The sequence below is a fragment of the Notechis scutatus genome, chromosome 1, assembly GCF_049901735.1.
Source record: "Notechis scutatus isolate UNSWTSFEM ecotype Mainland chromosome 1, rNotScu1.2, whole genome shotgun sequence".
Classification (NCBI taxonomy): domain Eukaryota; kingdom Metazoa; phylum Chordata; class Lepidosauria; order Squamata; family Elapidae; genus Notechis; species Notechis scutatus.
Window position 1 is genome coordinate 230,455,225 of NC_142009.1, and position 11,163 is coordinate 230,466,387.

Below are 11,163 nucleotides of genomic sequence, written 5' to 3' on the forward strand. Positions count from 1 at the left end.
TTGTTGGAGCTGTGGCTGGAGAGGCCACCGCGAGGCAGATGTATGCATCAGTGGGATGGCTTGCTGCAACCCTTCGATAAGCTGGGTCAGGGCATGTGAGGCAGATCGGCCCTGCCTCATACCAGTACATGGGGAGAAAAATTAAGATGGCCCCTGAAAATAAGGCCTAGTGCTTATTTTGGAGGTCAAAAGAAAATAAGACTGGGTCTTTCTGGGGAACATGGTATCTTGTCTAGTATTGTAAGAGATGGTAGAATAAGAGGACGTCTCCTAAAATCTACTATGATTTCTACAATTTTGAGTGTATTTCATTCAAGATTGTTCTGGCCACACCACAGCACTAATTGTTCAACTTCCCATCTGTATGCAGGTTCATCAAAGAACGGAAGTAAGAGTGATATCAGTTCAACTGGGCTAGATTATATTCAGGATACTGCCTATCAACTTAAAACTCAAAAACTGGGCAAATTTACAATTAGTACACCTGTAAAATCATTGCAGGAGTCAAACTTTTCCCCATGTAATTATGGACAAGGAAGCAACTAATCTTCTCTACACCCCAATTGAGTCTCTTGAGGCATATACAGTACCAGGGATGGGCAACTCTGGCACCTTTAGGAACTGTAGACTTCAACTCCAAGAATACCTGAATCAGCCATTCAGGCTCAGGAATTGGAAGTCCAGAAGTTGCAAAGGGATCATAGTTGCCCACACCTTAAATATACCTTCCCTAAAAGTAAGAATGGCTTTGATTTTGAAATTGTATGTTTACACAACTGTAAAATCTTCAAGGATACAGCTAATGAATGTGTTTACAGCTTCCTTTGTTGAAGATGATAGTAAAAACAAAAACAAAAAATAGCAGTTTTGATGGAATCTGTCTTTTTAATCAGCTTAAGTGCCCTAACAATATGGAAGACTCTAGTTATATGCAGACTTCTTCTGTTTTGGGATCACAGTGATTATGCAAACACTATTATAGGTAGTTACAGTTTAGTGACAAAATTACAAAAAAAGTGACACATGACCAGTCCTCACAGGTAGCAGCCTCCCCATGGTCATGGGATTGCTTCTCCTGAAACCTCTGTTGCCAACAATTCTCATGTTTCCTTGTTTTACTGAGATTTGCTAACCACGTTATTGTAAGTCGGTGGAGGAGGATTTGGTTCAGCTGCAACTTCTCCGCCTCCGAAGACTTGGTAAGGCACAAAAACCACGGTTGGCTGTAACAGAAAAGAATAGTCAATACAAAAAATACTCAGGGATGCATCTGTTACTCTAGGTAGGAGGAATAGATTCTCCACTTGTGTGTTTTTAACTGCGATGCTAGCAGTCTCACCAACAGGCTGAAATCCTGGATAGCTCAAAGTCCTGATCGGAGAATTCTTTAAGATTATAAATTAATAGGCAAATGATGGGCATTTACTGTATTTTTTGAAGTATAAGATGCTCCAGTGTATAAGACGCACCTAGCTTTTGGGGTGGAAATGAAGAAAAAAAAATTGCCTCTGCCTCCCAGCATCCATTCAGTACTCATCTGGTCTATTCTCCCTGGTCTGTTTGCCGCTGCTGCCACTGCCACCACTGCCCATTCACCACTGCCAGTTCGCCGCAACCCATTTGCTACCGCCTATTTGCGGCCGCCTGTTCACCACCACTGCGGCCCGTTTCCTGCGGCCCATTTGCCATCGCTCATTCATTGCTGCCGCCCATTTGGCGCCACCACCACAGCCCGTTCTAGAACAGCTGATCGGCACTGCACCAATCCCCTCCCCACCACCGCAATATTTGCTGTATAAGACGAACAGATATTTCCATCCACTTTTTTGGGGGGGAGGGGAAGTGTGTCTTATACTCCAAAAAATATGGTAAGTAATTTTTCCTAATCAAATCTGCCAGCCTTATCCACACATTCGGACAATGTTTGCTCAGGATCTCCCAACTTCCTACCGAGAAGTGTGATAGGAAGTCCCTCATCACACAGTGAGTGTTCTCTGTATGGAATAGATGACCTTCTGAGATAAAGATGGTACCAACTGGGATGGTCCTCTGGCAAGTGATAAGAGAATTGAACTGGCTTCTCATGAGGAATTCTGGAGACTGATTATATTTTTTGCTTTACTTTTTTATTGGAGTTTTATATTGCTTATATTTTATGTTACTGTATTCGTATTGTTGTAAACCTTCTAGGGTCCAGCTTAATTGAGGACCATATAAACAAACAAACAAACAAATAATATTCTCATGATTTATTCACAAAAGCCATCAGATTAAGAACTAATTTTAACAATTTAAAGGCCCAAAGAAGGTGCATTTCACGGATATAGGCGCTGATAAAGGAGAATATATGTAGCTGCGGGTTGAAATAAGGGGACCTTCGTTCTCTCTGAGCTTGGTTGTGCAGATGTTCTATTACCCAGATAATAAACCTGCACTGAGGATGTTACCTAGTTTGAGTAGTGAAACATCTGCAAGAAAACAACCAAGCTAGAGAGCACCAAGGCCCCAAGACAGGTATCTCTGTGTGCTGAATTTAGCTGCTTATAATAGAGTTCTTCTGTTTTGTCAGCTCCAATCTTATTTACCCCCTTCAGTCTTTGTTCTGTCACATTTTCTGCATCTCAAATTAATCTAAAGCATTTCTGAAAGGTTGAGAGCATGTTTGTTATTGGTACAAAAGGAAGCCAATTGTCGCTTCAGCAGAACAAGGACGCACATGGCTTTCTGACCCAACACAAAACTTGCCAAGGCAGAATGTAGGTACGTGGTTGGGAATTCAATTGTTTCCAACATATTTTTTTCAAAGGTCTTTGTAGTGCTGGCAGAACCCTTTTATTACCACATCTATATTTGGAGATCTTAGTTATCATATGGTAGTCATGTATTCAGCTGTTTGTCTGAGAATTTAAAATGTTATTTTTAAAAAAATGAAAAAGCCCTTTTTTAAAAAAAATGATGGCACTGAGAGAAAATGTGATCAAGTGACAGATATTTTAAATTAATGTAGTCACACCACTAAAGTAAATATATTCATTTAGAACTGAGCCCTCTTAAATGGAGACATCAACTTCTGCATCACTGAATTATAGAGACCACACAAACTGTATTGTATTCATGACACTCACTCTCTAAGAAAACAGAAGCTGGGAAAAATTCACGTCATCTAATTATTCACATGCAGAAGCAAATAAATCACAGGGTGTTGGATCAAAATTCAAGACAATCCTAGTTATAAAGCTTATTGGATAACCTGAGTCGCCAATCTCACCTTCAGGGTAATAGCAAAGAAACAAGCAAATGGTCAGGTTAGGTGGAGTGCAGATATAAAGAAGAAAAATAGTCAATCTTCTTCACATTCTTTAACACTGAGAACTGCTGAAACTATTATCGAAGTATTAAATAGTTACCTGGGCATCAAGACAGCAAGTTGCCTGGCACCCGAAGTGAGCCAGTGAAACAGCGACGCAAAATTCCAGCAGGCTGAACAGGAGCAGCACACTGGATAGGCCATAACCGACACTCTGTAGCCTCCCTGCAGCATCCTGTAGACATGTGGAAAGATAGTTTTAATTTTCCGAGAAGTTAACGTAGCGGTATGTATTTTATTTTACTTTATGTCCTTCACCATGAAAAGGGATTCCCATCTGCTCCCTTGGGAAACACTGGGAGGAACAATTGTATTGGGAAAAACAGAGACACTGTACAGGTAACCCTCGACTTACAACCACAATTGGGGCCAGAATTTCCACTGCGGTTGTTAAGTGAGTCATGCGTAATTTTACCTTTTCTGCCAGTGTTGCTAAGCAAATAGCTGCAATTAAGAGAAACATATGGTTGTTAAGTGAATCCAGCTTCCCCACCTCTGCAGGCTTTGCTGATCAGAGGCTGGCTGGGAAAGTTGCAAAGGAGATGCTGCAACTGTCCTAAATAAATTGCTAGTAGCCAAGTCCCCAAATTTTGATCATGTGACTGTGGGTATGCTGCAAAGGTCATAAATGCAAAGAGCGGCCATAGGTTGGATTTTTTTTTTCTGAGTGCCATTGAAACATTGGTCAGTAAATGTACAACTGTAAATTGAATAATTGTAAATTAAAGACTACTTGTACAACCTGTGGGACATGAGAAAACTGCATCAGGGAACATTAGCACCTGTTTTGCAATGTTCTAAACTAAGGGAAGTATTCTGCCCCTCTCACTGTTGAAATAAGTAGATGCAATGTGGTTGTCCTCCATTTCCCAATAGGAAGTTTGAAGTGTCTGTTTTCCTGTTGCCTATAGAGAAGTAAAGGAGGAGAGAGTCTAGGGAGATTTCTCAGTCATCCAGGTCACGGTTGTCCCAAAGGTGCTTTTTCAAGAGGCACCTGGACCTTCTAGTTTTCCTGTGGAGACATTTTGCTTCTCTTCCAAGAAGCTTCTTCAGCTCTGACTGGATGGTGGGGAGGATTTATACTCCTTGCAGACAGCTGGTCATTTGCATCTTTTTAGAGAGTGATTGAAGCCACCATCTAGCCAAGCACTCCTTTGTTTTTCACTACCTAAGCCCTACTGTAAAACAATTTTTTATACTCTACAGAGACATAGTCAAACAATACGTCTAAAACACATTTAGACTTTTTTTTTTTAAATCTATCCCCCCCACACCAAATAAACAAACTGGAGAAGAAAAGAACTCTACAAAGTCCTACTCCCTTTGCACCTCAATAACCAGAAGATTGATTCCCCTTATTTAACAAATATATAAAACAGGATTCAAATGAAATAACACTCATGTTTTTGTGACTTAGACCTATTAAAGAAAAGATTTCAAACAAAACTCAAAGGGTTTGGGATATCCTTCCTGTATATATAATCTCCTTCAGAATTCTGCACATGAAGCCAAAATTTAAGACCGGATTGTTTTACTTACAATTGTTTTACTTACAAGTGAACTTTCATATTGATATCTCCTAAAACCACTACTGAAGATCAGTTCACATAGGTACAGGATGATACCAGTTAATGCCATTACAGCACTTGTGATGTTCAGTCCTACGCTAGATTTCACCTGAAACAATACACCAGAAAGAGAGAAAATACAGTTACAGTGTCATTATGTTACAGAATAGGTTTATGCAAAGATAAAAATTATTAGCCCCAACTATGGTAAAAACAGTGACAGAATTCAATCTATGTGTGTGCTTAATGACACATAACCAATCAGTATTGAAACCAGACCACATCCACTAAGATCACAGAATCAAACAGCAGCAATAACAAGGTTTTCCATAGTGGAAAGGCAAATGCCACAATTCATTTGAGGGCTTTTCTAAAACTGTCAAATCTCTTCTTTCTGTTTGTAGATGTCAACCTCCAATCAAAGGCCAGGTGATTAACAGTGACAGGAAAATGGTGAGGATGGTTCATCCTTAACACTTTGGTTAAAGAAATCCTGCACTGTTTAGAAGGAGTTGACTTCTTGGAGTTTTGGTTCAAAACTACAGAATGCAAGAAGACACCTCTTTGCTCAGGACTAGCAACATTACTCGTAGCAACCAAGTTAGCTCTAGCAGAACAAGCACCCACATGATGGTCACTGACTCTCTCAGGCTTCTCTCATTTTCGTTGTGGTACTGACAGGACATGGAGTGTTGCAGGTTGCACATCAGGAAGGTAATTTGGGAAGTAGCCCATAGCAAAAGGGGAACCAGGAGTGGCTCTAATCCTGTATGGTTCAACTTTCTCTACTGTTGGGGTAGAACTTTCAATAGAAACAAAGCTTGGAAGCAAATGCTGATCAAAGAAGGAAGTTGGAGGGACTTTTGAGTTTGCTTTTTTTTTCTGAGATGTTATTTTAAGACTGAATAGTATCTGAAGACAACAGAGAATATAAAGAATGCTGAGTGATTATGAAGAAACAGCATAAAATAAATTCAAATGCCATACAGCTTTCTCACCAAAGCATGTTTTGGACGGTTCGCAGCTGCTATACATACTGACCCAGAAGAAATGAACTATGGAAAAAGAAACAGAAAAATAGTTTAGTCCACTGGAAATATCAATGGGAAAAAGCATCAGAAAAATCTGGCACCCATGAGAAGCCAGGAAGACTCCCATGCAAATAGGACTTCTATATGTATGCCTTAACCATTAATGCCATGGTGCATGGCTGAAGAGGAATTTGCATATACTTACAAATATCCCTCCCCAAAAGGGGTAACCTCCAATTCCAGACAAGGTAAGATAGTAAAAAGGAAAGAGACAAAGTGAGACAGCCCCAAAGCCAATGTGGATCATCCCAATCATGATCTGGATGGCCTAAGGAAGGAAAACACACAAAGTAAGAAAAACTTCATTGGCTGAATCTGAGAAAGAGAAACATTCTTATTTTTTAGAACCCTGGGAAAAGCATCACTTTCTATCCATCTTTGAAAAGTCCTTCAAAGGGATTTGGGCATCTAAGCTTGCAGTACAGGTGTTGACCCAAGGCCTGGAACAACTAGACACGAAAACAGCTTTTTCCTAAAAGCCATCACTCTGCTAAACAAATAATTCCCTCAACACTGTCCAACTATTTACAAAGTCAGCATTACTATTACTGTTAATCTTCTCATCACTCTTTATCAACCATCCCCTTCCACTTGTGACTGTATGACTGTAACTTTGTTGCTTGTATCCTTATGATTTATATTGACTTTTTCCTAGTATGATTTGATTGCTTATTGCACACTATGACTATCATTAAGTGTTTGTACTTTATGATTCTTACTCTTGACGAATGAATGTATCTTTTCTTTTATGTACACCGAGAACATTTGCACCAAGACAAATTCCTTGTGTGTCCAATAATAATTATATTCTATTCTATTCTGGTTTCCTATGGTGAAAAATCCAAATGGGGAGAAGGGACAGTTTCACTACAGACTCCTCTGCAGGAGGAAGTTATCATGGTCATAAGCACAAAGTGACTTCAACCAGCTTAGGCCAATCCATGACCAGGTACTTCTGGAGAAATGCCCAACAGTTGCACTTCTCAGAGGGAAGGGAGAAAAAGAGACCTGGCTGGAACCATGGCTGAGCTCCACTTTCTCATTTAAGGAGCAAAGCAAAAAAAAAAAAAAATGCATATCAGAGTCAGAATGTTTTGCATAATCACAAATGAAACTACCAGGAAGAGCAGAGACAGCAGCCAAGCTAACTTCTGGGGCTCTCAGGTCTCTACAAAGCTCTAAAACCTTAATGGACTTCAAACAGGAACATAGCAAAGCATGCATACCCCAAGCACTTTGGGCTCAGCCTTCAGGAATCTCTCCAAAAGATTCCCTTGTGGGACTTGCTGAGGAGCACTGGTGGAAATCCCAAGTTGCTGAGCTCCATACTGAGGATATGGAATTGCTCCAGATGCCTGAAGAGCAACAGTGGGCAATCCAGGGGCCGTTTGGATTATGTTCGCTCCGTTAGAGGGGATGAGAACTGTGGTTCCACTGGCCATTCTTGCTTGAAGGTTTGCCACAGGTACCTTACCTGCAAACAAACAAGTGAGGAAAAGGTAAGGTCTTAACATCAATTAGGCAAATTCTGGTCCTTGTCCATAATGTCACTTGATGAGATAACATTTGCCTGCAGTAAAACTGAAGAAGATTGCCAGAAGGGTTCAGGGAACAGGTAATAAAAACATACAACTTTCTCAGGGATAGAAATCCTCCTTTTGCCCACCATTTAGCCAGAACCAAAGAAACTTCTTACTTGAGAAGCAAAATGTTTTCAAGGGAAAAAAACAACCCAAAATCCAGTTTCCTTTGAAAAACATCTTTGGGACAACCATGACCTGGAGGATTGAGAATCTTCATAGATATTAGGGAGAAAAAGTTAATCAGAACACAGAGAACATAACATTTTTCAATGCAAAAGGTCTCTTTCTAATCTTAGCTCCATCTTAGATCCACCCAGTTAAATGGCATTTCCCATTTGGGCAAGGTTTTATTGTACTTGCCCTCCTGTCCTGTTACTGGCAGATGGATCTAAAGGCACCAGGCATGGGTGATCATGTTGATTGCCACCTTCCATCAAGTTCATTCTGATTTGGACATAGGTTACTGGGAAGGACAGGAGCAGAATCTGTATCCCACCTTTGCTTCACTGATGTGTGAGGTTTCTTATCAGGACACAATTGGGCTATCAGACTGAGTTTTCTAACAAAACTCCAGACAATCCCAGAAAGTAGTGAAGAGATTCAGTAAAATCCCAACTGCCATCACATCTAATAGCTCTCTGGATGTTTAAAACTCTGACTTGGCCAATAGCTCGAATTAATCCCACCAGTTACGATTTGTATGGGCCTTAAGAGAAAGCTACTTCCTTTTTGAGTTGTATTAATTGGAAGTCAAAGTTAAGCCAAAACCGACCCATCCACCTTCCTTTGAACGGTGAACTTCCAATGTTGAATCTTAGTAAGTTTACACGGAGCCTTTGCGCGTTTTGGATGCTTTCATCAAGACAAGATTGACGGCAAACTCTTTCCTGTCCGCTAATTTTCCCCGAAACCTTCCCACCTGGAAGACCTGCGGTGGCTGAGAGGACCGCGGGTGGATGGCTGCAGGGGAGAACCGGGAGGCACGGGATGGTCCACATATTAATTTTTAAAAATTAACCAGAAACTACTCACGTCAAGCGCTGAAGACACGAAGTAAAGGGAAGCCTCAAGGAAAACGGAAGCAACATAACAGGAACAAGTGGAGGGTGGGGTTCTGTTACAACTAAAAGGAGGGATTCACTCACTTTAATCAAGGACTCTAGAAAGAAACATCTTTCTTGTCCCTTTAACTGTTGCAACAAATAACACTTTGGGGCCCGGAACCTTCTGCTTGTTCAGAGATAAGAGGAAAACTGTTCCAAGTTTATAAAGTCCTGTGATTCCCAGGCTAAAACGAATCACTGAAATCAAATGGATACTCGACGTCTCCTTCGTTTCTCTCTCGCTTTCAACCCCTCCGAGGCTTCCACAACCTTTGCAGGAATCGGCAGAAAGAAAAAGAAGGGGATCAGATTATGATCACTGCGATCACAATCTCCCCCCCGCCCAGCTCTTTAAGTAGCCCGCGTCCAGCGGACGATGTTTTTTTCCCTCCTTTCCCTCCACCGGAGCTCTCTGTAGTTTTCGGGTTGTTCTTTTTCGCGCTTGAACAGGCAAAGCCGCAGCGGCGTGAAGGGGAGGCTGGAGGGACTCGATCTGCCTCCGACTGCGCTCCTTGCGAAGCTCTCCCTGGAAACCTCAGAGGCCGCTGAAACATCTGGACTGTTTCGCTTCGCCTCTCCGTGCATTGGCAAAGTTACGATGGGTAAATCGATTGTGTTTCCTTTTGCACTTATTTAAACCGAACATTTGCTTTTTGGGTGACTCCTCCCTACTATACATTTCTTCTCTATTGGAGAGACCCCCACCTTCTTTCACGGGAGCGCCCTCTGGCGTCCTGATTCTCCTACTGCTGTTTGTATTGGCTGTTCTACGAATGTCTCTGGGGGTGTGGAGAGCAGGTCGCTTCAATGCTTTAATCGCGCTTTGGAAGGGGAGACGGCTTCTGCCCCCCCCCCTCCATGAGCTACGCTATTCCCAGATTTCATCTTTTTAAAAAGCAGTTTGCCGTTATCTCGTCTAGATGCCAAAATAATTTCACCAGGGAACATAAAATCTGTCGAATTAAGATTTTATAGTAACAGTTATCCCTGTTAACCATAGGAAAACTGGAAATTAAATGTGCAAAACACAGGCATTTTCAATTTGTGAAGGAAGGGAAACAATAGGGACATAATAGTAGAGTAAGCAGATATAGTAGAATATAATATACTGGAATAATAGAATTAGTAGAAGCTTGTTATTCTGTTCTGTAAACATTTGCCTCAACTATACATTTGTTTCCTGTAACACATATATGATGCATTGGGCCTCTGTAAAGTATTTTGTATCTGTCAAACATAAGTTCCTGCCATCAGTCTGAACCCCCATCAATCCTAATCTTGTTTTTCCAGTACCATCCTGAGCCTGGCACCTATCTTAGATTGGAACTGCATACATCGTCAGGGTTCACACAGCGGACACATATGGGGGTATATTGGTAAAGTTCACACCTCAGCTCTAACTTACACCTTTCATCTGTGTTGCTAGGCACCCAGTTCCATTCTCTGCAGCACCAGGGTTTTAGTAGAAAACGAGAAGAGAACAAAGCTATGCCCAAGTATGAGATAAGATTGATGGGGAGGCATCTATCTTTTGTAGGACTATGAGAAATGTGAAAACCTAAATCAGGAGGCTAGAATTGGGGACCAAGCTGATGTCTCTAAAGGTATACAAAGGTCGCCACACTTTTCTAAGGTGTGGCCTTCCTTATGTGTCTCTTTTGTATATGTTTGGAATAGTTTATCCAGCTCTTTGCTTTAATCAAACTAAATGTTGATTCTTTCTCAAGCCTCCACTTAAGTTCTTCTTTTAGCTCATTGTTGACTTAAGTGCATCGCAGAACCTTACATGAATAAACCAAGGAAACAGCTATCTTATAAGCTGCAAAGAGAAAGAAAAATCTGAAAATACAAGAGGGAGATAAATAAAGCAAAGAGAAAGATAAAGGCAAAAGTGCAGAAAGAAAAGATGAAATGAGAAGACAAAAACTTCCTATTTTCTGTGCACCAAATATAAACATAATTACAAAATTATCTCTTACAAAATTATCTCTTACAAAAAAGGTCACTTTGTTTTGAAGGTTAATAAATAAAGAAATGTAGAAGGGTGGAGCTGGCGTCTCGACGATATGGCATGCGATTTTGGAGGTCTGAGATCGGCACTGATATCTTTGCTCCTGGATGGTCCAAATGGATTGAAACCGTCCCAAAGAGATGGTGAATGTAAAGAGCACACCCTGTCGATCCCAGGGATACCACAAAGTCCCTGGTAGATCCAAGAGAAGCTCTTTTTGCCAGCAGCAAAGAGGCAGCCATTAAAGCTGCTGAAGTTGGGACAGCTCTGAAACGGAAGAGGATAGAAAGAGAAAGTATGATGGTTTGGTGAGAAGTTTTTCTTTACTTTAAGATTTAAAGACACCCTAAGCAAAAGAAAGAATCTGTAAAATCTCAGACAGAAATAATTAAGCGGCGATTTCAAACGGGAAGTCAAATTTTTTTTCTTTTTTTTTTGTT

The 11,163-nt window shown here is 40.9% G+C and overlaps 1 protein-coding gene across 2 annotated transcripts; it reads right to left on the reverse strand.

The window, feature by feature from the left end:
• Positions 1-865: 865 nt before the first annotated feature.
• LOC113429767 (membrane-spanning 4-domains subfamily A member 8-like) lies at positions 866-8,746 on the reverse strand. Of its 2 annotated transcripts, none has more exons than XM_087950590.1 (7): positions 8,642-8,746; positions 7,253-7,500; positions 6,172-6,294; positions 5,934-5,990; positions 4,922-5,044; positions 3,408-3,542; positions 866-1,223 (listed from the first exon to the last, which is right to left on the reverse strand). In XM_087950590.1, exons 2-7 carry the CDS (start codon positions 7,466-7,468, stop codon positions 1,116-1,118), a joined length of 762 nt encoding a protein of 253 aa, XP_087806716.1. In that variant the 5' UTR covers positions 7,469-7,500; positions 8,642-8,746; the 3' UTR covers positions 866-1,115. The 2 variants fall into 2 exon arrangements, with proteins under 2 accessions (XP_087806716.1, XP_087806715.1); XM_087950589.1 differs by having other exon boundaries at positions 4,907-5,044.
• Positions 8,747-11,163: the final 2,417 nt, after the last annotated feature.

Excerpts from the sequence above, each read along its gene's own strand:
- LOC113429767 (XM_087950589.1), bottom strand. The coding sequence starts at position 7,468 with ATGGCCAGTGGAACCACAGTTCTCATCCCCTCTAACGGAGCGAACATA. Across the intron at positions 5,991-6,171 it reads CCTTTTGGGGAGGGATATTT|TTCATTTCTTCTGGGTCAGT; the intron begins GTAAGTATATGC and ends CTTTTTCCATAG. Across the intron at positions 5,045-5,933 it reads ACCGTCCAAAACATGCTTTG|GTGAAATCTAGCGTAGGACT; the intron begins GTGAGAAAGCTG and ends GTATTGTTTCAG.